At 48.6% G+C, this 27,936-nt stretch overlaps 2 protein-coding genes across 3 annotated transcripts in view; both read left to right on the forward strand.

Annotated features, from left to right (window-relative positions):
- The window catches only part of ACAP2 (ArfGAP with coiled-coil, ankyrin repeat and PH domains 2), a 138,409-nt gene extending 133,622 nt beyond the window's left edge, over window positions 1–4,787 (forward strand). The window contains exon 23 of the mRNA XM_041003114.1: window positions 279–4,787. Within this exon, the coding sequence (XP_040859048.1) occupies window positions 279–379 (101 nt within the window). The 3' untranslated portion in view covers window positions 380–4,787. The remainder of the gene's footprint in view (window positions 1–278) is intronic.
- Window positions 4,788–8,788: 4,001 nt separating this feature from the next.
- The window catches only part of XXYLT1 (xyloside xylosyltransferase 1), a 129,138-nt gene continuing 109,990 nt past the window's right edge, over window positions 8,789–27,936 (forward strand). For both annotated transcript variants that reach the window (XM_041003106.1, XM_041003105.1), the window contains exon 1: window positions 8,789–9,624. In XM_041003106.1, coding sequence (XP_040859040.1) covers window positions 9,121–9,624 — 504 coding nt within the window. In that variant the 5' untranslated portion in view covers window positions 8,789–9,120. The remainder of the gene's footprint in view (window positions 9,625–27,936) is intronic.

Consider the following 27,936-nt stretch of genomic DNA (forward strand, 5'->3'; position numbering starts at 1 on the left):
TTTAAAACACTTGCATCTTTCCTCTTGTCTAACTGTGAGCTTTCCACTGTGGCTGCATCTGAGGTGCTTTTTTCAGGTATAGTTCTTTTTTTTTTCCTTTCATTAAATACTTTCCCAGCATTTATATTCCATTGGTCTTTTTCTTCCAGAAATGCTCATTTCATTAACATTTTAATGTAATGATTTATAAGACACTTAGTAGTCATAAAGATCATTGTTGTTTATTAATACTTTAACTGTATAAATTTAAAATGTGTTCTTATTGTACTTTCATGCAGGTGATGAAACGTACCAGGATATTTTTCGTGATTTTTCCCAAATGGCATCCAATAATCCAGAGAAACTAAATCGTTTCCAGCAGGACTCACAGAAATTCTGAATTTCTTTAAGAAGCGATATCATATGGAATCTGATGACTTCCCCCCCAGTCCCCAAGTGAAAACTCTGAAATTTTTACCACGTTAATTTTACTTAATTTTGATAGAGATTGAGTGGTTTGAATGAAAGGTGCCCATTCACTGATGTTTTTATAAGTTGAAGACATCTAGTATGTGGGAGAGGAACCTCGCCTGCTGTAGGAGGGATCTCTGTTATTAAGAATTAAAAGCCTGTTTTAAAGGGCTTATTTTTAATAGGTAAAAGTTGAACCTGGATTTCATCAACTGTAGGTTACAGAATGCAGAGATATTAGACAGACTCTCTCTTTTTATTTTTTCCTATGTTTTTTTTAAATCAGGGGGTGATGATTGTGTTGATTGCCCCACCCCCCACCGCATGGAGCTCAGGATCATTCATTCCAGAGTGTCTGCGTCCTGTGGGAGCCAGCTGTTCTGCCTGCCTCAAGAATGGATCTTGGCTTTGGCTCCTGTGATGTGTTTTAGGGGCTCAGGTATAGATGTGTATGCTTCTTCTTTTTGGTAGCCTACCTTTTGTACTCAACGAGTGTGACTCATTGGAGCTAGAGATCGTGCTGCCCCCATTTGGTCGTGAATGCCCTGACACTCCTTAGAGGACAGGTTACTGCCATCTGATGCTTTCACATCCATAGAGTAAGTACATGGTAGACCATAGTTCAGTCCCTCCGATTTGTTCCATCTTTTTGTGAAGCAAAAAACTTTGTTATATTTCTTTTTTTAACTATTAATCTTAGTTCAGAAGTTGTAGTTCTTCCTTGTTGGATTGATTTCCTAAAACCCTGACAAATTTATTGTTACCATCAAAAAGTTTAAAAGGTTACTTCAATGTTGCAAAATTATGCTTTCATCAAAACATAACTTTTAAAATAGGGATTAAATTTTTTAAATACAGAGACAATTACCTGAATGGATATAAAGCAAAACCCAACTTTTAAAAACATAACTCAAAAGAAAAAGTAGACTTATAATAATCAAAATAATGTAGGGCATTTTCATTTTGGGATTTTGCTGTTGCTGGTGAAAGACAAAATGTATACAAAGCAGAATAAGCCCCCTCCCTTTTTAAAAATATATGTAGAAATATACAGCAATAACTTTATTTCCATTCTGTGTATTATAAAGAGTGTACATTCTCTTAAATTACAGTATGTGTATAGCTTTAGTATTAACTTACATGATTTACAAACCCTTGAATTGCAAAACATTATCAGTATACATAGTTACTATTGTATGTAAAAAATTAGTCCGATTCCACCTTTGATTGACATGTCAGCAGTATAGAACTGTTAGGTAATTTGCCCTATGGTACCTACCTGATGCTGCCAACAATTAAGTTTAATGTTAGAAATTGTTTGTAAGTAATATTACTGATTCTTTGTTTCCGAATAAGAGGTTTTTACAGTTGCAAAAGAGAAACTGTAGTTAATTGGATAAGTAATAAATTTTCTAACATATTACCCCTGAAAAGTAGAGTTTTATAAATTGATTAAACACTAAATCATTATCTAAGTAGCAATTATACTTAGAGGTATTCACTTTACAGAAAAGGTTCCATACCTAGGACATTTTGGATAGATGAATGTTTACTTAGTGATGATCAATATATATTAGAGAAGCATAAAAAATGTATCTGTGAATTATATCTGAGGAAATGTTGATTTCTAAAACATTGTATTTTAACTACAACAACACGAAGAGGCTGAAATATTTCTTGTTTCACTTCAGAGGCACAGATCATTAGCTTTTGGATGCTTTATTTAAAGGCAAAATTCTGATTTGGGACAGGAGTGTTTTTAACAATGTACTTTGAAATTAACTATCCAAAATGCAAGGAAATGAGATGTGTTAAACAGAGAAACTAAAAGTGAAAAGGCAGCTCCTCTATAGTGCCTGTTACTGTTTTCACCACAGGACTTCCCTGCTGAAGCTCTTGACTTTGAAGAAGTGTAAGCTGTCTTCCTTTTCCAGCACTGGTTCTTCCAAACACCTCTGGGAGATGTGTGACCATTGCTTGTGGCACTCAACCCTCCTTGTGGCTTGAGTCATGAGTTGTTCATGAGGCAGAAATTAGCCTCTACTCAAATTTCATGTTTAGAAATATATTTCGAGTGCCCTAAAGATGATCAAAGTTTAACATATCTTCAGAGAAATCTCAATCTTTAATATGACAAGGAAGCTGGCAAGGCAATAGAGAAATTTATTTCTGTGGCTTGATTTCTTGAATGTGGTGATACCCAGTTGGCATAACATTTGGCAGAAATGATGGAATAAACAGCAAGGCTTTAAGTTAATGGTTTCAGAGCAGGTTGGCTCCTGGGTGAACTGAACTCTGTCCTCTAGCAGCTCCTGTATTGTGTGTAACAGACCTGAGTTCCGTTCTGCTGAGGGTTGTGAGGAATTGGAGTGTCAGCAGTGCTCAGTGTGCTCTTGGGCTTCACTAGTCTCTGGGATCACTCTCTGTTGTCTTTCCATAATTGACCTGCTGACATTAATTTCTGATTCCTTATACTTATTCTACTAGCTTGTTATGATTAGCTCATAAACTTAAATATTGGATTAATGCCAACAACATCAGAGTATTAATATTACTTATGAAGAGCTCATAAGATGCAGTTTCTGGTTAGAACCAGGCTACAGGTAATTGAGCAGTTAATTGCAATGCTTCGTTACAACATTTACATGTTTAAGATATATAAGGCTAGAATTCATCTTATGTAAAATCTTTAGAGTAACTTTCCAAGGATTTACTACACTAGAGTATTTGTCTAATTTTTGCTGGTCTTCACTGTCAGTTTTAATGAATTGTGGTATTTACTTTCCCAAACACATAGAATTAACTTGGAATATGTATTTTGATTCTTTATGAGGATGTTTTGGAAAAAAGAAATGTATACCTTCATTGTTGTACAATTTAAGTTTATAATATGTTAGCAGTATTTTAAGACATAATTTTACCCATGTTCAGTATGGTCACAAGAAACCAAAGTGTTGTAAGGTATCCCAGGTAGAATAGTCATACATTCCCAGTTCACTCTTCTATTGTCAACCTTTGTATTATAGCACCATGCACATGAGCTGGAGAAATGATGCCTTCTGTAGCATTGAAGAACTTGGGAACTGCATGGTGCAGTGCAAAGAGCACTGGTCCAGCAGTCACTGCAGTTTTTGGATTCAGGGCTCCTCACAGACAAAATGGATGGGATGAAGCTAAATGTAACATACCTATGTATTTAAATAGAACAACACCCCTTTGCATACTGCTTGCTACTTACAGTGTAATTTGATATTACTTTATCTCACTTGATCCCCACAGTAACTTCGGAGATTATCTATGTAAGATGGTCAGTGTTGTCTGCTTTTTTGATCCTCTGTGCTCCTCTTGTTTTACAGGGTTTGGGTGGGGATAGTCACTTGGTGTGCTAGTTTGTGGCAGAGTTGACTCCATAACCCAGGCCTGACAGACTGTTAGAAGCACTTTACTTGTATCATGAACTGATTTGATGTTATTGTTCAGGAACACAATCTGATAATGACTGCCAGCTTTCCTTGTATTTTGCTGACAAGACTCCAAATATGCTAGAAAACCTGGATACAGGTGTAAATGAATAGATTATTTGAAGGTGTAAGTTTGTAGAAATTTTTATAGTTTTGCAATACACATTTGAGAAAGTAAAAAAACTTTAAAAAGCAATTTTAATGCACCATGTTCTTCTCAATTACTTGATACATCCAAATGAAAGAAAGCTAAACGGATCAGAGATTCAGTGTAGCTGGATTCTCTAAATATGGCATTCCAGATCCTTCTTCCATGTATTTACTCATGAAAGTGGGATCATGAGAGGGTACAAAGCAGGATTTGATAAAATAATCTTTTGTCTGCATCGGTCTTTTCACTATTTACTGTCTAGATTTTCTTCAAACCTCCATATCACTCTTTTGGGTGTTAATTTTAAGTGAGGAAAGCTTGCCACATTATAAAGATTGTTTGGCACCATTTTACACAGGGGTGAAAGAATAACTTTTGGAAATGATGAACTATTTTTCCATATGTGTTTACTTGTGCTTTGTGATATTTCTGGGTCATTCCAGTCATAAAAACTTATTACATGTAATATTTCTTGCTATCCATGAAAAGGTATTTTTAAAGAATGTGTAACCAACACACCATTTACTTTTTATTAGTATGCAGAGAATTTGTATCTAATTAATGAATGTAGTTTTACTGTAGTTTGTCATTGTAAATGAAGCAAAGTACATTATCTTTATAGTTATGCTAAAATGTACATTATGTAAGAATTGTAAATATACTTGATTAAGTACTTTGTATGCTGAAAAAATGCAATAATAAGTCAATAAAAAATCTCACCTCTTGCATAGTTCTGTTATGGTCAAACTTCTATTTTTTTTGTGTGTATGAACTCTACTTAGTGTGGCATGTGTTAAAATCTGCTATATTTAAGATACTATGTTTTTTTCCAGGCTTTTAAAATTGATCCATGGTGATTCTTTTTTGCTGATTATTTCAGTAAAGAATCTTTTTTTTTTTTTTTAAGTTTTTTTTCCTTCTATTTGATCACAGAGTTCTGATGACTGTCTCATTGACATAAAGTGCAAAAGCCACTTTTTGGCTCCACAGAAACATGTTTATATTAATGGAAAATCAAAGAATGAAGAGTTGGAAAACAAAACTGGAAGTGTATTGTATGGTTTTGGCTTACACTTCATACTTTTCTTGTCTGCTACAATGTATCCAGAAGGCAGAGATGTTAATTTTGCAGGGGAGGGAGGTGTTGCTGCTGTATTACCAGATGTTATTTTGCTTGGTATATAGTAGGTACTTCATATGTATTGAAAAGATGACTGGCTATCTTTTTTTAAAAGATTGCCTTTATTTGAAAGGCAGAGTTATACACACACACACACAGTGCTCCTATCTTGGTTCTCTCCTAAATGGCCAAGATGGTTGCGACAGGGCCAGGCCAAATCCATCAGTGTCTCCCATGTGGATGCAGGGGCTCCAAGACTTAGGCCATCCTCCACTGCTTTCCTGGGTGCATTTGCAGGGAGCTGGGTGGGAAGTAGAGCAGCCAGGACTTGAACTGTTGCCCTTCCAGCATATGTGTCACCGCGGGACTCAAGCAGCTATGTCATTGCTGGCCTCTGGCTGACTGTCTTGATGACTGTTGGAGTTTCCAGTTAAGCAGTTTACTTCAGAAAGCACAACATTACCGTTTATGGGCGAAGAACTGGGGATGGATGACAAACTGCAGATGCAAATAAGACCAGTCTGGAGTAAGTGCAAAATTTAAACAAATCTGTTACTCCAAAAATTTCAGGAGTAGTGATCCTAACATGGTCTGGGAAATGTTTTTCAATAAACTCTGGGATAAGTAGAGAAGGAATAATACCTTGATAGTATAGATGGGAGACTTAAATACAATTCCAGAATTACTTTTTCCTAATATTAATAAAAATATTTAGAATATAGTTAGAAGAGCTACAGACAACTGGAAATGCTAGGAACACGTTGAAGTTTGTTTGTTTGTTTGTTTTTTGTTCTGTTTTTATTGGAAAGGCAGACCAGAATTAGAGAAGGAGAGAAAGATCTTCCATCCTCTGGTTCACTCCCTAGATGGCCACAAGGGCTGGAACTGAGCCAGCCTGGAGCCAAGAGCCAGGAGCCTCTTCCAGGTCTCCCATGTGGGTGCAGGTTGCCAAAGCTTTGGACCATGTTCTATTCCTTCCCCAGGTCATAAGCAGTGCAACAGCTGGGACACGAACTGGCATCCATATGGGGTCCTGGCATTTAGGATTTAGCTATTGAGGCATCATTCCAGGCCTGTATATTTTAAAATCTTAATAGAGATTTGAAATCTTGCTAAATTATGTTTGCACATACTGGATATTCAGACTTACAAAACAAAACCAAAAAACCTGTTTGGGGCTTAGTTCTGTGAAGTAGCATGAACTGCCTGCAGTAGCCACTGCCTGCAGCACCAGCATCTTGGGTGAGTTCCGGTTTGAATTTCAGCTACTTTTTGGATCTGGCTCCCTACTCAGAGCCTGGGGAAGCAGTAGAGGATGGCCTAAGTTCTTGGGTCCCTACATCCATGTAGAAGACCTAGATGGACTTTCTAGCTCCTGCTTCAACCTGGCCCAACTCTGGCTGTTGAGGCCATCTGGGGAGTGAACCAGTGGATGGAAGACTTTGCTTCTGCCTGCCCTCTCTAGCTTTGCCTTTCAAATAAATAATTTTTTAAAGTGTGGTGTCTGCAGCATGATTAAATTGGTTCTGAAACATTAAGCATGGTTTTGTTTCCTTCTCTTTGTAAAAGATTTGTTTATGTACTTGGAAGGCAGAATTAGGAAGAGGCAAAGAGAGGGATCTTCATTCTCTGCTTCACTCCCCAGACAGCCACCTGGAACTGCGTCCTGGTCTCCCAGATGCTTGCAGAGGTCCAAACACTTGAGGCCATCTTCCACTGCTTTCCTGGGCCATGATCAGGGAGCTGGATTGAAAGTGGAAGCCAGGGCTCTACAGTGTGTTTGAATGGAATGTCAGCACTGCAGGTAGCAGCTGTACCATAATGCCAACCACTCTTGGTGCTTTTCCTCCACGGGCTCACAACTCATTGAGGTTGGCATTAGTCACTAGCTGCATTTTGGATCTAGTTGTGTTGCGATTCAGGGCAATGAAGCAACTTGGCTAAACCTAACAGTGTGTGGTGGATTAGTTCATACTGTTGCATCCAACCCAAGCTTCTCCCCAAGAAGTGCGGCCCAGACAACTGTGCAAAGAAGCAAAGCTTATTGAGGAGGCAGGTAAACAGACCAACCACCTGGGGTCAGAGAGTGACCCCAAGGTGAGAGTTACACAGGTTTTTATAGAAAGAGTGAATTATATAGCCATGGGAACCAGGTGATTTGAGCAGCCAATGGAGGAATGGGTGGACAATGGGTGGACTATAGCAACTGCTGGAGGCTGTCATGGGGACAGTGGGTGAATAAATATACAATATTGTTTCCTGGAACCAAGGGTTGCTAGCAGGGCATGCCAGCATAGTGATCTGGCCCCAAAAGCACGAAACTGGCAAAGCATTTTGTACAGAAGCAAAAAGAGCAGGTTAGCAAACTTAGGCAGGCCTGAACCAAAGTGACTCCATTTCATGACTGGATTTCACAAAATGCCAGCATGTACCACCCACCTGGTGTTAGATGCTGAAGCACAGCTGGAATTCCTGGTGTTAGAGCTAATCTGGGTGAAACACAGGGCTTGGGAAGCAGTGAGAGTTGGATTGTGATCAGGCAACTTTCTGTGCTGGCTACATTTGGGTGGTTCTTTTAAGTCTTCATTTCCTTGATTGTGGAATTCTTGTGCTTCATGAGGATTAATTAATTAATTCAGGTACATTAAGTCTTATCTTTTTTCCAAAATGAGATGTATGTGTTGAACTTATTGGGCTTGTTTCAGAAGCCCTAAGATTTTTTTTTTTTCTTAATGAAAATGTTGTTGCAACTGAACTTAAACAAGTATTAAAGCTGAGACAAAGGGTGGCTGAAGTTGGTCCCTGGGGTGCCTGCATCCCACGTCAGAGTGCTGTGGTCAAGTCCTGTCTCGGATCTCCGTTCAGCTTCTGGTAATGTGCGCCTGGAGCAGCAGCAGGTGATGCCAAGCCCTGGGTCCTGGAGAGGTTCTGGCTCCTGGCTCAGCCTGGCATTTGGGGAGTGAACCAACAAGAGGGAAGATGGATCTCTCACTTTCAGATAAAATGAAGTTAAACATTAGATGAAAGATAGGTTTCACTCGGAGATCTAATGGCGTGGCCTAACACACTGGTGAGACCAGTTTGTGTATCTGTCCAGGCATTTGGACCTCTTTCAAGCATGCAAATCACTTGGGCATGTTTAATTCAGAATTAACGTGTTACCGGTTTACAGAGGATGGAAGTTAATGACTTTTCAGTTGGCTGTGTCCAACCTTGGGATCCAAACTGCCACTGGCTAACTAAGACTATGAGAAAGTTACTGTGCCTCAGTTAAGGTTCCTTTTGAAGCGTCAAGGTCGGTGTCTGAAAACAAAACCTGAACAACTGTCTCCGCTTTCCTCTGCAGGGCTCGGCAAATGACCAGAAGGTTTTGGGCCGCGAGGTCCCCCTGCTGGCTGCCTTCTTAGATTACCTCTGCGAGGTTGGCCGGGGAGGCGGAGAAGGCAAAAGCGAAGGTTTAAATTCTTCTGCCCCAGTCTTAAGGCTGTGGAAGGAATGGGGGAACGGATATAAAGCTTACAAGAAATTGGGGGGAAAAGGGTGGTTCGGGGACAAACCTGTGTGTGTGTGTGTGTGTGTGTGTGTGTGTGTGTGTGTGTGTGTGTGTGTGTGTGTTTAGTAAGTCTTGCTGCTAACCGAATGTCGTGAGGTGGGCCGAGCTGTGTACGGAGGAGCGTCAGTTCTCTCCGTTCGCTTGCCCTCGCGGGGCGCCCCACGTGCCAACCAGCCGGCTTTGAATCTCTCTGAACCTAGGACCCAGGGGTTTCCGGGTACGCCCCGACCCCGTCTCACCGCAGATCCGCACCAACAATTGGCTGTGGGCGGCGCGGCCCCGCCTACAGCATGGCCGCCGCCTGTGGCCGGGGCACCTAAGAGGCTGTGGGGGTGCTGCTCGCCTCGGTCCCTCTCCGGCTCCCGGGGACGCTGGCCTGTGGCGCATGGGCCTGCTCCGAGGCGGGTCCCCATGCGCTCGGGCCATGGCGCGCTGGGGCGCTGTGCGTTCCCACCACTGCGCGCTGCTGCTGGCCGCGGCGCTCGCGGTTTGTGCCTTCTACTACCTAGGCTCGGGCCGGGAGACCTTCTCCAGCGCCACCAAGAGGCTGAAGGAGGCCCGCGCCGGGGTCCCCGCCGTGCCCTCGCCGGCTGCGCCGGAGCTGGCGCGTGGCTCCGTGGCGCCGGCCGCGGGCGCCAAGGCCAAGAACCTGGAGGGTGGTGGGGCCGGGCCCGTGGACTACCACCTGCTGATGATGTTCACTAAGGCCGAGCACAATGCAGCGCTGCAGTCCAAGGCCCGTGTTGCGCTGCGCTCGCTGCTGCGCCTCGCCAAGTTCGAGGCGCACGAGGTACTTAACCTGCACTTCGTGAGCGAGGAGACCAGCCGTGAGGTGGCAAAGGTCTTGCTGCGGGAGCTACTGCCGCCCGCCGCCGGCTTCAAGTGCAAGGTGAGCGGGGCCACAGCTTGGGGCTCCTAGCGGGTAGCCCAAGCTCGTCTTGGATGCCATACTGCGCGCTGCTAGCATAGCTTCAGTGGCCAGCTGAAGGGGCTTTGCTGCATTCCCAACTCGCAACGCCTGTAGCCCAGTGCCCGCAATCGGGCCCTAAAAGTGTGTTCCTGGCTTGTTGGAGGCCTCTCCAGGGGTGTGTACCCACGCCAGAGGTGCTCAGCTGGTGCGGGGGATCGGCAGGCTTGGTACACTGCCTTGTTTTCCTTCTCCCTGGCAAAGTGCTGCCCAGGGAGCGCGGTCACACCCCTCTGTGAAAATGTGGCAGGATTCAGTAGCGCCTTCTGGAGGTCGCCCCTCTTTGCCTTTGACTTCTGAGGATGAAACTGACCATTTGAAGGCACTAGTCTTCCTCCCCGCTGTGGTCAGCCTGGCATGACCCTGGCGAGGCCTTTGGAAGGGTTGAAGTTGCAGAGATTTCTCAGAGCCTGTAAGGTATTTCAGTCAGAGCTGGCCACACCCAGTGAAAACCATCTCATTTCCTCTCTGGGTCCCCTGCTTGCTTGCCCTTAAGGGTCACGAGTCAGGTGGAGAAGCCACAAGTTCCTGTAGCTGTGAGAGAGGGAGCGCAGAGAGGGAGTTCCACCCAAACGGGAGGTCTGGCCACCGTGCCCTGGGCCGGGCTGTCAGCTGTCATCCTGCTTCCGTGCCTGGCCCCTGCCTGTCTGAGACTGGGCTCCTTCCTCACTGAGTGTACGTTAGCTTGGTCATGGCATTGCCTCCTTTCCACCTGAAAGTTGAAAATTGACTGGTTTTTAGAGAGAAGAGGGAGGAGGTCTTCAAGGATGGAGATGGATGTGAGTGGGGGAAGGCGGTGTCCCTGATTTGTGCTGAGAATCTGCGGGGTGCTGCATGCAGGGTCAGGCCTCAGCTTCTTGGCCAGGCTGTGTTGTGAACTTGAGCTTCCTGGCTACCTATGGGTTCTCCTCCTTTTTCTACCTGTGCTTGACCTCGTAAACACGCCTTTACCTGGGCTGGTTTGTCTGGGGGCATTCCTCCCCCTCCCCCTTGTGCCCTTGGCTGTTTGTAGCTGCTACCTCCCGTGAGAATGTGCCAAGATGGTGGGGACAGTCTGGGTCCAGACCTCCATAGCTCTCCATTTCTGCTAACCACCCCTCCCATCCCCTGACCTCAGAGGATGCCATGTCCGTGGTTTTTCCCTTTGGTCCTCTTCCTAGGGCCTAGAGGATAGCTTACTCCCAGGAAAGACCAGCGGGATGGATTAGGACATCTTGGGAGGAGGGAAACGTCCCCTTGCCTGCCCATGGACATATGAACCGGCTAAGAACAGTCCCTTGGTCTGTTCCAGGTCCTGGAGCTTGCGGCTCTGTCTGGCCTGGACTTTCTAAGCTTGGGACCCAGTCCCCTGTATCTGATTGGAATCTCTGGGGATGGGGCCTTGTAAAGTTTAGGACACTGCCTAGTGTTTGAGAGATCCTTCCACAGTTCAAGGGAGAATAGTGACGGCCAGGCTGTGCCAACCTGGGATCTGACCAAGTTTCAGATGCCACCCAGCGTTGTCACCTCATTGTATTCTGAATCAGAGGCAGCAACTCTGGCCTGCTCCATACCATTGCCACATCTCCTCTGTCCCCTTGTCCTGGGCTGTAGCCACAGCTCTTGCTGCAGCCCCTCAAGCCTCTGCTTTTGCCCTTCCAACCCTCAGGGAACTCCATCTCTGCAGTCCTGAATTTTGCCCATCGACCAGTACCATCCTTGGGATGATCCAAGGAGCTCCCAGGTGAAAGGTGCGTCATCTTGTCCTTTCCTCTTTGCCTCCCTGGTGATGACCACATCATGCCTTGTAGTGCATCCATATGGATGATGCCTGGTACAAAGTTGGCACCAGAGAAGTGTCTAGCCTTGCTCCCGGGTCCTGTCTGGAAAGATGACTTCATGCCTCTTGCTGGGCTGTTCTGCCTCCAGCATATCTCACCCAAAGCCTGCAGACCACTGCAGATGTCCTGAGGGAACTGGGATCTCCCCCGGTCCTGGCTAGAGACCATGGTCAGGTTAGAGTTCTTCAGTCCCCCATCAAATTACGCCTGCTGTCTTAGGACTCTGCTCTTCGTGTCAGTCTCTTCTCAAGATGTTTTCTTCTTCTTTTATTTTTTTTCCCAGACCATTTTTCAAGTGATGCCGAAAAACAAACAAAAAACCCCCACCTTTTTAGTGGAAATGGTTGCAAAATAGATCACAGGGCTCGCCAGTCACCTCATCATAGGGGTGTGGTTCCAAGACTCCCTTCTCAATTACCCAAACACAGCGATGCTCAGGTGCCCCGGGGAAGGTGGCGTGAAAGGTGTACATGCTCTCTGCATGCTCTCCCATTTACTTTAGACGGTTTCTGGTGATGTCACCTGATGTGGTGTAGCAGTTATGTAACTATCATGTTTAAGGGATCATGGCAGAAGAAAAAGCCTGTGGGTGCACAGAGCAGAGGCAGTATTTTTCCGAATGTGTTTAAACTGCAGTTGATTGAATCCAGAAATACAGAGAACTGCCTAGAATTAAAGATTAACCAAAAAAAAAAAAAATTCACCGAAGCACAGAGATCTTGTTTCGACTGTTGCTGAATTCTTTTCAGAATCTCTGGGTTTTCTCCTAGCAGTTCGGAGGTACTTATTCCTCGGTCACTGTCTAAGCCTGCTGTGCTGTAGGTACCAGCATAGGCTCCACCATTCAGGTCTCTGCAGCAAGTCCACTGGTTAACTGGATCAGAATCACCTGGGCTCGTGAGGTAAAAATGCTGGCCACACACACGCACATATGGGACCTGTCCAGGCTGTGAGTTGGAATCTCGCAAATGGGGTCTGGGAGTCTATTTGGATTGAACTGGGCAGGTCACCGTGATGTGGATGGAGGAGTGCCTGGTGCTCCCTGGCTTCCTCTTCAGGCTTGCTTTGACTATCCTGTGTGTTAGGCATCCTTTCTGGTGAGATATGCAAGGCTGGGGAAAGAGGAGACCTTCCAGAACCATTGGATGGGCCACTTCTTTCAGGCTGTTTGGTCCTGTCTACCTGGGAAACCCTGCTGTGTCACCTGGTTACAGTGCTGCTTTACCACACTACCTTGTCCTCCTGTGGCTCCTGACTGCCTGCCACCCCATTGTCCTGCTAGGTCGCCCCAGCATCCTGCACCTGTCACGGCGGGCCTCTGCCTCCTGGGCAGCAGCTGTCCCACCCTGAGCTCCATGAAAGCCTTTTGCTTCTCAGGGAGCTTTGGTGCCACCTGTCATCTCACGTGTCTACCGGGTGGAGTCCCATCCTGTCTTCTGAGAGCTTTCCTCCTGTGTCCAGGGTGATGCAATATGCAACCGAGGGCAACCCCCGGTTCATGGTTAAGTCATAGTTGGTTTATGTTTCTTCTCAGTAAGGCCCAGGGGTTGGCACTCCACACTGACAGAGACGGTGGCTCTTTCGCCATCCCTAGGGCTGGCCTTTGCCTTACTCGTTCAGAAAGGCTGCCTGACTTTAGTCCTCAGTTAGCCTGGCTTAGAGCAGTGCTTCTGCATCTTGTTTTGGAATATGGCTCTACTCTACTGATTTCTGGGAACATCTACACGCTGAGCATGACTCAAGACTCTCCCCCAGCCCACTCAGCACACCTGAGACTAACTGTTGTCTTGTGCCTTCTCCAATGGCCAGCTCCCAAGGGCACAGCAGCATGGGCTGGTTCTGAGTCGCCAGCTCTTATGTTAACCTTCTAGAGGGCCTTTTCTAGATGCTTTCCCAGGCTTCGTGCGTCTCCTTTGCTGCTTCAGTCGGTAGCTGCTGTTGATCTACAGCCCGTGGCAGACATGTTCTAGTGCCCATGGACAGGCCCAGTCCAACCCTCATGGACAGTCTGACCTGAAGGATTTGTGTGAGATGGATTTTAAGCGCATGCCTAGGCATATTTGGGGTGAATCAGGTTTGGATGAGTTCCAGAGATGGGGACATGAGGTGTTGAGGGTGAGAGCTATTGGCTGTTCTACATAGGGGACCACCTCCCAGGTAACCTTGGAGCAGAGACAGAAGGAAGTGAGAGAGTGAGCTCCTTGGGGGAGACTTCTTGAGCAAGAACTATAAGTGTGGGGGTGTTGGAGGAGTGCACTGTGCCAGTCTGGGTGCCCACCTTACTTGTCTGTCTGCATCTCTCTCTCCACTCTCCCCAGTTAGACTATGGTCTCTGTGAAGGCCAACACCTTTGCCTACCTTCTTTGTGTTGAGGCTTACAGGAGCCCCTCAGCTCTTTTCCCTTAGTTGGAGGTCAGCCCAGTGGACAAGCTGTCCCCCTCACCTGGGACAGCAGATCCAAGCTTCTGGCACGATTGTTGCCAGTCCTGCTTGCCACAGGGACAATCTGGAGCAGGGCAGTGGCTGGTGTGGGGTGGTGGGCTCCCTGAGCTCAGCAGGCCCTCCTTGGCCTTGGCTTTGGGGAAGAGTTAGTGCACCTGGGTCAGTGGCAAGGGGCCCAGAGGGCTGGTCTGGGAGGAGTGTCCTCCATATGGAGGTCCCGGCCCCGTGAGAGCACAGCTGCTGGTATGTTCTGGTAACTGAGTGATGGATGGCTACACTTCTACTGCTTAAACCCAAGGCCATCTAGAAGCACTTGCCTTGGTCTGCTCCTCTTCTGCACAATACAGAGACATAACATTGTCAGACCCGGCCAGCCCTCAGCACAGGTGTCCCCCTCCTTGCCCCCACTGGACTCCGGCAGTTACGTGGAAGGGATGGCATGTGGGTTTCCTGCTCACTTCTACCTTATGCCCTAGAGGCAGAGGCAGCCAGCTCTGAAGGAGGCTGAGGTTGGCTGGGAGAAGAGAGAGGGTAGGTGGGTGTATCCATGGATGGCGGTATTGATGGAGGGGTTTGGGAACCAATCGTCGCTGATACCCTGAGGTGGTAAGACTGGATCTCAGCTCCTCATTGGGCCTCAGAGCAGCCTGGGTGTGATCATGATGCTGCTTATTCCCAGGATGAAACTAATGACAAGCAGGTGACACTGGAAGTGTGCACACTGTTGCAGGGGGCAAGCACCAGAATAAAGCATTGGAATAGCTTATGGCAGTCTGGACAGTCAGTGGTCAATAAATGTGGCCTGAAGTGAGTGAACCCCTTTGTAAAGAGACCTGTATTTTATATGAAGGTATTTACAGAACAGTGTGTGTTTTATTAAATAGACTTAACAGTGGCACTCTTTGAAATGCTAACATATTCATGAAAACAATTACAGAGGTTTGTGTGCCGATGTATGTTTATTGTTTTTATGATGAATTTATTTGAAAGGCAGAGGAAGGAAATGGCAAAGAGGGAGCAATCTTCTGTCTTTCACTCCCCAAATGACTACAACGGCCAGAGCTGGGCCAGGCTGAAGCCAAGAGCTGCTTCTGGATCTCCCATGTGAGTGCAGGGGCCCGAGTATTTATCCATCCTCTGTTGCTTTCCCAGGCCATTAACAGGGAGCTGGATCAGAGTGAAGCAGCTGAGACTTGAACTGGCACCCCTATGGGAAGCTGGTACTGCAGTTGGTGGCTTAACTCACTGCACCACAATGCTGGTTCCCCATGTATATTTCTTGTATAAAACTTTGTAATCATGGATCTCTCCAGAATAATTTTGTATAGTTTTTTTTTATCATATATAAGAAACACAATTCTACAAGTACAGCATACTTCAAAAAGTTGATGCAACATAGGCTTGGTGTGGTAGCCTAGTGGCTAAAGTCCTCACCTTGCACACACTGGGATCCCATATGGGTGCCGGTTCTAATCCTGCTTCCCATCCAGCTCCCTGCTTGTGGTCTGGGAAGGTAATAGAGGACGGCCCAAAGCCTTGGGACCCTGTACCTGTGTGAGAGACCCGGAAGAGGCTCCTGGCTCCTTGTTTCAGGTTGGCTCAGCTCCAGCCAATGCAGCTGCTTATAGAGTGAATCAGTGGATGGAAGGAAGGTCTTTCTGTTTCTTCTCTGTGCATATCTGACTTTGCAATAAAAATAAATCTTAAAACAAATTGATGGAACATGCTATGAAAAGATTAATTTTGCTTTGATACAAAAGTGGAAACAAGTGGAAACCCTTGCATTTTAGGTGATAATCCACATTTTCCCCCAGGAACTTTCTGAAGACTCCTCTCGTGTGTATTAAAAAAAAAAACTTTTTTGGCACCACCAGTTTGGAAACCATTTGGATGTGTTGGAATTACAAGGCAAAGAAACGCTGTAGGGAGTTCGGCCGTTGTCAGGTGGATGAAATAAACTAACTCGTGGGTCATTGATAAGAGCTGTGGGGAACTGGGGGCAGGGAGGAAAGTTCCCATCCTGGGCATTGGTGATTCTCCATGGCTTCCCAAATGTTCTGTGTCTACAGGCCATTTTCAAAAAGGCAAGAAGTCTTGTTTTTCTGCCATAAGAAAGTTGAGGTGTAACTGACACCTGGAAATGGATTCACCTTGCTCTCTGGTCGTGTGAAAACATTTTCATCACTCCTGTCATCCTGCTTTCCTCCATCCCCCAGCACCCAGAAATCACCCATGTATGTGTGTCTCTGCTCAATGTGTGCTATCCACAGGCTCATCTGCTTGTGGCCCTTCTGTGTGGTCTCTGCTGCGGAGTGTGGTGTCTGTTGTGCCAAGTGTGGGGACTTTGTCCTTGCTCCTCACTAATGTGATGCCATGTTATCCGTACAGAATGGAATTGTGGCCCCTTTCTGGCTGTGAATTATAACTAACGTGCTTGTGAACATTCGTTTCTCAGTTCCATTCTCGGATGTTTAGGGTAGAACTTGGTAATGGAGTGGCTGGATCGTGTGTCAACTCTTCCCTTTTGAGGAACTGCCAAGCCCTTTCAGGTTCACTGCCCCAGCTCAGCTTCATGCCAGCGGTGTGGGAGGGTGCCTATTTCTCCACAGCCTCACCAGCTCTTACTGTTTGTTGTACAAGTGCCTATTTCTATTTCTTTACTGAAAGGCAGAAGGAAAGATTGATCTTCCATCCACTGGTTCACTCCCTAAATGGCTGTTCAGCAAGGGCTGTGCCAGGCCAGAGCTAGGGACCTGGAACTCCATCCTGGTCTCCCTTATGGATGGCAGGGGCTTTCAAGCACCCGGGCCTGTTTAGTGCTGCTTTCCCAGGTGCGTTATCAGGGAAGTGGATCAGAAGTGGAGCAGTTGAGACTTGAACCAGAGCTCATATGGGATGCCAGCTTTGCATCAAGCAGCTTAACGTGCCATGCCACCATGGAGGTTCCTGTCCTTGATGACAGCTGTTCTAGTGGGTGGGAAGTGATGCTCCTTTGTGGTTTTGATTTGCATTTCCTTAATGATGAGTTGATTGCAGATTGCTGAGGACAACTGCGCCACATGCATTTGATTTTTTTTTTTCATTTTAATCATTGAACTTTTAAAAAAGTATTTATTTATTTATTTGAAAGGTAGATTGACAGAAACAAAGATCTTCCACCTGTTGCTTCACTCCCCAAATGGCTTTAGTGCTCTGGGCCAGGCCAGGCCAGAACCAGGAGGCAGGAAGCAGCAGCCAGGAATTCCAGAATCTGCGTGTAAAGGTCCAAGCACTTGGGCCATCCCCTCCCTCCCTTCCTTCCCTTGTGCTTCAGCAGAGAGGTGGATCTGAAGCAGAGTAGTGGGGACTTGAACTGGCACTCTAAAAGGGGATGCTGAATTGCAAGAAGTGGCTTAGCCCACTGCACCACAATAGGGGTCTTTTGGCGTTTTCTGACCCACTGTCCAAAGTGGATAACCTCAACCCTTCTCTTACCACCACAAAAGATAAAACTATAGGGGCTCAGTGCTGTGGGGGGTGTTTATCCACATGCTCACCCTACACCTCTGGGAGATTGGTGGGACCAGAGGTCAAAGGCTCGTGCCCGCTGACCGCAGGAGACAAGCAATGCCCAGTGGAGCTGCTGGTTGCAGTCCCTTGCACGTGGCTGCATGGCAGAGCTGCCTTGATGCACGACCTGGGACCCTGCGGAGCCACTCACCAGTGCTGATTGGAGCCAGTACCTGAATGCAGTGTGCTCAGTAAAGGGGCCACAACAGTAAATGCGTGCCTCATCCTCACTCAGCCTGGGGGACCTGGTGGAAGGGAGTCCCCCTGACTGCCCGCAACCTGTCTAGTCAGCCCCTCGCAGGTGCCCAGGGCCTCACACCTTCGGGAGCCAGTGTCAGGGCAGGGTGCACCCCAGGATCACCCTTTGGCACGGAAACGTCCTCCCCTCTGTCTGGAGGAGGAGCTGTGGATCCAGGCGAGCCCTGGGAGCTGGTGTTCCCTGGGCTGGGTCGCTGCTGCACATGGCCACTGGGCGGCACCACGGCCCCACATTTGCATTCTGGGAACGAAGGCCACCCAGGCTGGCGCCCAGGGGCCCGGGTCTTCTTCCTTGGTCTGCCCCAGGATGGAAGGAGTCAGGGGGCGGTCACTTCTTCCCGCGTCCCTGGTAAACCTGCACTGAGGGTAAAAGGGCTAAAACCCTGTGACCCCCATCCTGCTTGGGGGACCGAACTGCCGAGGGGCTTCTGCTTCCTAGCGGTAAATGGGTGTGTGAGTCCTGGCGGAGGCGGCACTACTCACCCTGCTCTCTTTCACACAGACCAGGGGGCCCTTCTTCCTCCCCTGGGGACCACTCAGCGCCTGTTCTGAGCAGCCCAGCCAGGCTACTTCAGCTGGCAGTAAGCCTGCTGTGAACTTAATATGTTTTAAATGAAAGCCATTTGTTTTATTTATTAGGGTGATTACTGCTAAGCAGCCTGATTAAGCCCTGCTGTAGCCTTGGGGTTGGGACGTAGTGTCCAGGACTCCTGGCTCGGTTACCCTGTGCAGGCCAGGGCCCCTGAGTGCCACCTGCACCTGCTTCCCCTGCCCACTTCTGTTGGCCTCCCCCAGCCCCAGAGCTGCAGAAGGGCACTCAGACCAGGGCAGAGGCCCAGACCTGGTTTTAAATCCAGCCTGGGCTGATCAGGAATGGAATCCTCTAACCCCTGCCCCTCACTCATGACCTTAACAGGGTGACAGCAGCAGCAGGATCCTGGCACATGGCAGGTGGTCTGTGAGGATGGGAGGTTGCTGCTGAGGAGGGGGCAAGATTCTGCCCAGATGCACTGTGTGAGGCACAGAGACCCATTTCTGGAAAACACACTTGGACTTGTTGACTTGCTTGAGGTTGGGTGCTGCTGTCTTGTGTGTGAAACCAGCCCTGTTTTGGGTTGTTCCGCTATGTCGAGTCCTCCTCAGTTCCACCAGCTCCAGGGCACTCCTGTCTTTCCATGCTGACTCTGCTCCTTGTCTTTGCACTTGCCCAGACAGCAGGTGGGGGTGGGATCCCAAGCAAAGCTCACTCAAATCCAGTGGCTGGAGTCCTTGGCCACCTGGAAGGTCTAAGGAAACCCTCCAGAAGCCTATGCAAGGAGCCCTGGGCAGACTGCAGAAGCCCACCCTGAGGTGGCACGCATTGGGGTCCTGGGACCAGAACAGGTTTAATAGCAGCCCACAAGGGGCTGAGCTCAGGTGGCAACCCCAACTTTCAGGCTCTGCAGCGCTGCACCCTAATGCCTGTGATGCCCCGGTGGTTCATGCTCTGTGAGAGTGGAGTGCCGTCAGAGGGATCTGCACCAGGACCCCTCTGCTCCATGGGTGCTGCATGGTGGAGCCTCCTGCCCATGTCAGCTGGTGCAGGGCCAGCTGGTGGCTCTGCAGAGCAGTGTGGGAGAGTGAGTGAAACCAGGAGTGTGCAAGAGCCCTCTCATTCCTCCTTCAGGTTCTGCATTGTAGCTGGAGCCCCTGTATTTGGAATATTTGGGCTGGTTTGGGGAGGGAGGTGGGAAAGAGAGAGAGAGATAGAGAGAGAGAGAGAGATTTCCATTTCCTGATTTGCTCTGCAAATTCCTACCACAATGAAGCTGTGCTTAGATTGAAGCCAAGGAACTTGGTCTTGGAGTCCCATGGAGGTGGCAAGGATGCTTCCTGTGGTAGGATGAGTTTTGCTGATGGTGCGGCATGGGCTAGCATCTGAATCCTGACCAGTCTCTTGATTAGTTCCTGGTTGCCTGGTGTGTCTGTGGTCCTGTTTATGAGGGGCTGTCCTGTGTAGGTCCACTCTGCCAGGACAGGGAGCTACCAGGTCGTGTAGGGTCCTGGAGCAGGGGTTGGGGAGAGGCATGACCACTTACTGCCCACCCCATGATCTGTAGGGGAGAGCAGCCCCTTCTGACTTGTCACCAAGTGTCATAGGCTGGAGCCTCCCTTCTGCGGTGGTCAGCTGGGTTTGGTGAGCAGAATTGCTGAGGATACAAAGGAGGGCTGGCTCTGACCACTGCCTGGTCTCCAGGCTCCATGGGAGCAGAAAATGGGGTTCTTTACTGACCCTGCTGTCACAGAGAGCTGGAAGCCTTCTCTGGCTTAAGATGAAGGCTGTGTCTTCAGCAGCTGGCATTGGGAACTGCAAAGGGATGTTGCTAGTTAATCTCCTGATTTCTGGAGCTGATGACCTTGGAGCCCGTGTCAATGTACCGTGGCACAGCATCTGGACCTGATTGGTGGGCAGCTGTGGGGGATGTGCTACACCCTGGAAATGTGAGAGGAACCTTTTACTGCCCCATGGAAGCCTTCATTACGGAGGATGGTGGGCTTGGGCCCTCATCTGCAGGGAGGTGGGGCAGATAAGAGCAGCCCTGGGTCCTGCCACGAGCCTCTGCACCCCACTTCCACAGAGAGTGTGAGACCACATGTCATCTTCATCTGCCTGGGTATCTGCTGCATCCCTGTCTCTGGCAGGCCTATAGACACAGGTGTAAAGGGGTTTCACTAGATGCTGTGTCTGGAAGAAGTTAGCTGGTCCTGGGCAGGGGCATCTTCAGTCCCACGGGATCATGCTGAGCTTTGCTCCAGCCCAGAGGGCCCCTTTGCACCCCATGCTCTGCCTGCCACTTGTCCTGCCTTTGAGACAGGAGGGAGAAAGTCAGGGGCAGTCTTGGAAAAAGAGGAAACTGCACATAGACTGGGACAGGGGGGTTTCTGAGTATCACCCCAAACTTTCTGGTGGTGTGAGGGCACGGACCAGTCTTCCTCAAGTGCTCTGCATCCTTGAGGGTGCAGGCAGAGAGGAGCTCACCTTGTATGTGAGTTAAGGGCCTTTAGCTCCATCTGCACTCAACTGGGAGAGGATCCACCCTCTACTGCAGCATTCCATCACCTTGCTTCCTTTGCAAGTGCAAGTGCAGGTGCAGGAATGCAGAAAAGGCTGCCCTGGGGCTGGCTCCTGCAGCAGCTACAGTGTAACCTGGGGGATAACTCCACACCCTCCCGCATTCAATTCTTGCTGTGCAGCAAGAGGTTGAAGTCACTTCCATAAACTCACCTTTTGGTTTTGCATTTAGCAGGGTGGGGGGCACTAGGCTTGAGCCTTAGGAAGGTGAGAGTGGTACAGTGCCCCAACGCTCCCTATGACTTGCCATGTCCCTGTGCACAGACTAACTGTGCTTAGGTGGAATGAACCTTCCTAAAGCTTCGGGACTGTCTTCACACCCCCGGGGCTTAATGTCAATGTGCATTTATGTTCATGTCCTGAAGCCCAGGGCTGCTGCTGGCATGTGTGAGTTGTTCACGGCTCCAGACAAGGCTGTAGTTTTATTTTTGAGATGAGTGTTTCTGAAGTCCATGTACCCGCATGCACCTGTTCTCTGCAGCCTGCAGCTATTTACTGTGTACCTCTCTGCAGGTGCAAGCCTAGGAGCTTAGTCTGTTGGTGAACAGAGAAGGCCGAACAGGTGAGGGGTTCTGCCTGGTAGGGCTTATGTTCTGGCAGGAAGAGGAGTCAGTGAGACAATGAAAGGGATGGCTCCAAGGGAGTAGGTTTCATTTCTTTGTGCCAAGAAAAGCAAATGAATAAATTATATAGCATGTCAGCAGATTACAGACTGTTGTTAGGGAGTAGATTATTCAGGGATTTAGCTTGTGAGTAGAATGTACGCTGTGTTGGATTTGAACTGCGTGTTTGGGTGCTAGACTGCACTGTGTGTCGAGAGATGATGGGTTGTGCAGCGTGTCAGCAGGTGCATAGATGTGCGGTGTGATACAGGTGAGTAGATTGTGCAGTGTGTCAGCAGGTGAGTAGACGTGGAGTGTGTTAGAGGTGAGTAGATTGTGCAGTGTGTCAGCAGGTGGTGAGTAACCTGCACAGCAGGCTAGCAGTATAAGCGGGGTTCTCTGGTGTTATGTGGAGGTGGTGTGATTTTCCTATGTGGACAGGGAAGCTATCATCGTGAATGTTGACCTTGGTCCATGCCCTGGAGTGAAGGTACTGGCCTGGTTCCGCTTCCATCAGAGAGGGGCTCGTAGCTTTTTCTCTGCATGGCCTGGCAGTGGGGGTGCGGGTGCTCTGGCTACTCTGGAAGTAATAGGACTGCGGGGGTTGGGGGCAGGGAGACCTGTTTCAAGGCCAGGGAATAGGGGATGGTGGCTGCAGCAGGATGAAGCTGTGGAGAGAATGAATGATGGAAGAGTTTTATATCCATCTAGGGATCAAGTTGTGGTTCTGAGAGTGGGGAATGACAAATTGCTTTACACTGAAGTCCATTCAAATAGAGGCTTACATTTGGGACATCAAGAAGTTATAACTCTGCCTGAGTTGGGATGTGTGGTACACAGGCAGCACGCGGAGGGAGCATGTACATGCATGCAACACACAGAGGAATAGTACCCTGGGAGAGAACAAAACACGAGGGTCTCCCCTTAGCAGTTGGGGGAACCCACTCCAAAACGTCCTGGACATCCTAGCAACAGGAAAGGACTCACCCCTGTGTCTGAGCTGTTGTTCCTGAATTAACATAGTTGTGATTGCGATTCATTTGTAGAGATGGCACGGGTACTGACAAAGTGGAATAATTCGTATGAATACGGTAAGGCGAAAGTTACATGACCATGGTCTCTCTGACTCCCTGTTGGGATCTCAGTCAGCTGAGTCTTCCCAGCTGGGTGACTTCACCCCTGGCCACAACTGTAACCTTTACAAAGGAGTGGATGAGCTCACGTGTATCTGCATGACTCCCATGCACCTGTCATTGAATTTCTTCATTACCCCAGGAAGAACAGACAGCAGGGGGTCCCCAGTCTGCCAGGTGCCACACTGGACTGTCCCTGCCATGGGTGACACCTCAAGGTCACAGGCATAGGGTGAAATGTTGCTGACATTGGTCTGTGTGGCCTGGGGAAGCAGGTGGGGAGGTATTTGGAAGGAGGAGTGGGGAGCAGGGCACACCATTGGAACTCATCTTGCTCCTTAGTGTCAGCGCTTGCCTAGACACATAGCAGAGTTGATTGACTGTCCCTTCCTGTCAGCTGCCTGTAGGGTGACCTGTGCTGTGGATAGCTGGCACTGCCCTTACCCATTCCTCCTCTCAACATGGCTTTCCCTTGGGTGACGGCTGTGAGATGCCAAGTGTTCATGCTAATTTCACTAGTATTTCACTTTCAAGTCTGTTCAGTCTGTGGGCCTCTTAGTATTCCCATTGTCCCTCACTACAGGTGAATGTACCCCTTCTCGGGAAGCACTGGGTGGCAGGGTTTTCTGAAGCCCAGAGGAGTGGGGAGCCTGAGAGTGACCGTGGGTGCAGTTGGAGGGTTGCAGGCACTGTTGGGACTCTGCAGGGGTTTCAAGTGAATTGGTTGTATGCGAGGCCAGGTTTGAGAAAGCGTGCAGATTACGCTGCTTCTGGCCAAGGCTTCTGTGCTGCCCGCCTGACTAAAGGCAGAAGCTGACCAGGTGCCTACCATGGGTGTCACTCATACTAAAACTGCAGTGTTGTTTGGGGTCATAGGTCCTGCTGGGTCATAAATCCTACCCCCAGTCCCTCAACCTGAGGCTCACTAAAGTGCCAGTAGTACTTGATGCCAGTAAGTACCCCTTGGCCTGTGGCTCCCATCACTGCTGCTTCTCCTGCTTTCCTTGCTTCTTCCTTTCCTACCTCTCCCCCCCACCAACCTTGTTTTGGAGGGTGGGTGCTGGAAGTGGTGGTTAGAAAACAATTGCTTGGGCCCGGCGCGGTGGCGCAGTGGTTAAGTCCTCGCCTTGCATGCCCGGGATCCCATATGGGCGTCGGTTCTATCCCGGCAGCCCCGCTTCCCTTCCAGCTCCCTGCCTGTGGCCCGGGAAAGTAGTCGAGGACGGCCCAAAGCTTTGGGACCCTGCACCCGCGGGGAAGGCTCCTGGAAGAGACCCGGAAGAGGCTCCTGGCTTCGGATTGGCATAGTATCGGCCTTTGTGCTCACTTGGGGAGTGAATCATCGGACGGAAGATCTTCCTCTCTGTCTCTCCTCTCTGTGTATCCGCCTTTCCAATAAAAAATAATAATAATAATAAAGAAAACAATTGCTTTGTAGCAAACCAACTTCCACTGGCAGGAAAATTTAGTATCAAAAAAGAAAAGAAACCCAAACCTTGTGATTTATGTGACAGGTGAATTATGGAATGTAGATGTCCTCCATGCACAAATTATTTATTAGAGGAGCCCTGAGAACAGAAGGAGTGACTGTATGCCTTTAAAACAAGATGGTAATGTTGACAGTAAATTGGGATCAGGGGGTGGGAGTGGCAGGTGAGTGGCAGGAGGTTTTCGGGGGGGGGGGCAGTCAGTGGGCTGTGGTAAACAAGCTTTGCATTTATGCATATAGCACCCCTCTGCTGTGAGCAGAAAGGCAAGAGGGAGACCTAGTCACATTGCAGTGTCACTGAGTCCTAGTCCCGGTTCTGTTGCTGTAACAGCACTTGAGACTGGATATTTTATAATGAAACTTTAAAAAAAAAGATTTGTTTTCATTTGAAAGGCAAAGACAAGGAGAGATAGGGAGGTCTTTTACCCACTGATTCACTCCCTATATGGCTGCAACAGCCAAAGCTGAGCTGATCCAGTAGCTTCTTCTGGGTCTTCCATGTGGGTGCACAAGGTTTTGGGTTGTCCTCCACTGCTTTCCCAGGCCACTAGCAGAGAGCTGGATGGGAAGTGGAGCAACCAGGACACGAACTGGTGCCTAAATGGAATACTGGCACTTGAAGGTGGAGGATGAGCATATTGAGCCACTACACCAGCCCCTGAAGACACATTTATAGGGACCAATGAATGCAATGGCCTAGTGGCTAAATCCTTACCTTGCATGACCTGGGATACTCCTCCCCACTACCCCAGTTGTATGTGTGATGTGCTTGGCTGAGGGCTGCATTGATGAACATGAGCCAGACGGAGAGGGTCCTGCCTTCCCGGTGCCAGCCAGGCTAGCTGAGGGCTAGGACAAGACACCCAGTGAATGACCAAGCTACTTACCAAGCAAGACAGGTCAGGGTGGTGATGGGTGGGAAATGGGCCCAGTGATGGAATAACCAGGAATAGTGTGTGGGTGTGCGTGTGCTTGTGTGTACAGTTGCTGGGGAGGGAACATCTTGGGGTGGGGGTAATGTTTGAAGTGATACTTGGATGACTAAAAGGAGCAAGACAGGAGGCGGCTCTGCGGGGAGCGGCAGCAGGTGCCATTAGGTGCACCTGCACAGGACAGGTTTGTGGGATTCAGAGATCACCAGGCTCTTAGCAGATAATTTTATTCTGTCCTAGAAGTATGAGGTTACTTGAGAGGGCAGTTTTATTTACAGAAAATCGTTTTACCTTCAATATCTATTGGAATTGGTTACCAAGATCCTTCCCAATTGGTGGTGGTAGTAGTGGTGGTGGTGTTGTGTGTGTGTGAGAGAGAGAGAGAAAGAGAGAGAGAGAAACAGCACTGTGGGTTTGTCCTTACCTACCACACTCAGAGCAGGTCACTCTGATGCTGTTGTCCCTCCTTATCCCCCACCACATACGCATTTGCCCTGAAGGATGCTGAGGGACCAGGGGGATGATAGGACTTCTGCCCTTGCTCTGAGCCAGCAATAGACAGCCATCCTGGGGCAACATACCCAGTGTTTGCTGGTTTCTTTCTTTCTTTCTTTCTTTTTTTAAGATTTATTTATTTTTATTGGAAAGTCAGATATATACAGAGGAGGAAAGACAAGAGGAAGATCTTCACCCTGCAAGTGGCCACAATGGCTGGAGATGAGCTGATCCAAAGTCAGGAGCCAGGAACCTCCCCTGGTTCTCCCATGTGGTTGCAGGGTCCCAGGGCTTTGGGCCAGTCTCAACTGCCTTCCCATGCCACAAATAGGGAGCTGGATAAGAAGCGGCACCGTTGGGATTAGAACGAGAGCCCATATGGGATCCTAGCATGTGCAAGAAGAGGACCTTAGCTTTATAGGCTACCGTGCCAGGCCTGTGTTTTGCTAATTTCATGAGATCTACTGCATTGCTGTAATAAACCTGAGGCAGCCTAGCTTGAAATGCTACAAGCTTGTTTGACTGTCACTGTTGGGGGCTGGAATCCAAGATCAGGCTGTCCTAGCCATGTGGCTCCTGGTGAATGATTCGTGGTGGGAGCAGGGACAGGAAGGTAGAGACAGACTGCATCCCATAATCCCTTCCAAGAGCAGCACCATCACTTGGTTTGAAGACCCTCCTCTTAAAGGGCCACAGCAGCTTCCCACATTACCCCTGCCGGGGGAGATACATCACTCAAACCCATCCCACCTGCCCTGCCTCTTCATGTCTTCCTCTAGCACCCTTCTGGGGCAGAGGAGGCCTGAGAGCAGGGCTTGTCCTGGGGAGAAGTCAGCACTTGTTCTGATACTTTCTAATTTCTATTGCCAGGACCTGCCTGTGGTTTTGTGTTGCTTTAGTAGCTTTTGAAGCACATCCTGCCAATGATGTCTCCAAGCATGTAGAAGGAAACTTCTGGCTGGTTATGAGCAGAGGTGTGTGCCGAGCGAGGCAGGAGAGAGGGCCCAGGACCACCTGCCCTCCAGCCAGAGCAGTGCAGAGCCAGGCAGCACCAGTGCTGGCTGTGATTAGAGCACAGGTGTCATCGTGGCGTTCTAAATGTATTGCAAGGTGTGATAGCAAGGTCACCTGTCCTTCATCCGGCTTCCACTGCAGCAGTTCCACAAGCCAGTCCCCACGGTTCCTTCCCACCCTGCGGGTGATCCAGGGCATTGCACTTGACCGGGATGGCTGACATCCAAGTGACAACTTAGCAGCTGAGCCCAGCGCTGAGTTCCTGAGTGCATGCCACTCTGCAGGCACTGGTTTTCTGGTGTTGGAGCAAAGACAACCCTGCCTGGGTGCCCCCTGACAGTTGGTATTTATGTGACTGACAGTGTAGTTTCTTAAGATTTACTTATTTTTATTGGAAAGGCAGATCAGATTTATGGAGAGAAGTAGAGAGAGAGAGAAAGATCTTTCATCTGTTGGTTTACTCCCCATTGGCCACAACAGTTGGAGCCAGGCCAATTCAAAGCCAGGAGCCAGGAATTTCTTCTGGGTCTCCCACATGGATGTAGGGGCCCAAGGCTTTAGAGCATCCTCCTCTGTTTTCCTAGGCCACAAGCACAGAGCTGGATGGGAATGGAGAATCCAGCGCCCAAATGGAATCCTGGTGCATGCAAGGCGAGGCTTTAGCCTTTGAGCCATTGTATCGGGCTATGACAGTGCACTTTCTTGCCCAGTTTAGAGGGTGATTGCAGAGTCATCCTTTCTTGAGCCCCTCAGGACAAATGGATGGAACCCAGGCCCAGGTGAGGAGGGCCAGGATTATGTCTGGGGAAGGATCCCTGGATCTTGTGTTGTCATCCCTTCCGGCAGTTGTTCTGGGGACAGTATCTAGTGGAGACGTTGACTGGTGATGCTGTAGCTGGGGAGGCTGCCTCTCAATGCCAGCCTTGATGGTTCCCTGCAAGCTTTGCATCTCCTATGCTCAGCCCAACCCTCGCCACCTCCCTTCTTGGCTGTTGACCCCTCTTCTTGCCAAGTGACACAGACCAGGTTTTCTCCCCAAAGTTGAGTGAAGGTCTTGGCATTGCTTTATGTTCCTGGTGAATGAATGTATAGTGGAGCCTCAGCCTGGCCCTTTAGGTCTCTTTAGGCCACTTGCAGCAAGTGATAAGGCTGGGCTGGTGAGGAAGCTTGCTTGCTCTTAGGCCAGGCTCTGCGCTGGCTGGCTGCTCTGGCTAGCCCGTATTGACAACACAAAGGAAGTTCTGGGTGTGATAGGGTGTGAGGCAGGTTGCCCCTCTGTCTCCCTGCTCCCACAAGTAGACTTTTCCAAAATAGATGAGTCTTTCCAGATATTCTTCTCCTACTCTGCTCTTTCTTTATCACGTACATAAATTTGAAGCCCAAAACAC

Source organism: Ochotona curzoniae, unplaced genomic scaffold, assembly GCF_017591425.1.
Source record: "Ochotona curzoniae isolate NIBS_2020 unplaced genomic scaffold, NIBS_Ocur_1.0 scaffold_2587, whole genome shotgun sequence".
Classification (NCBI taxonomy): Eukaryota; Metazoa; Chordata; class Mammalia; order Lagomorpha; family Ochotonidae; genus Ochotona; species Ochotona curzoniae.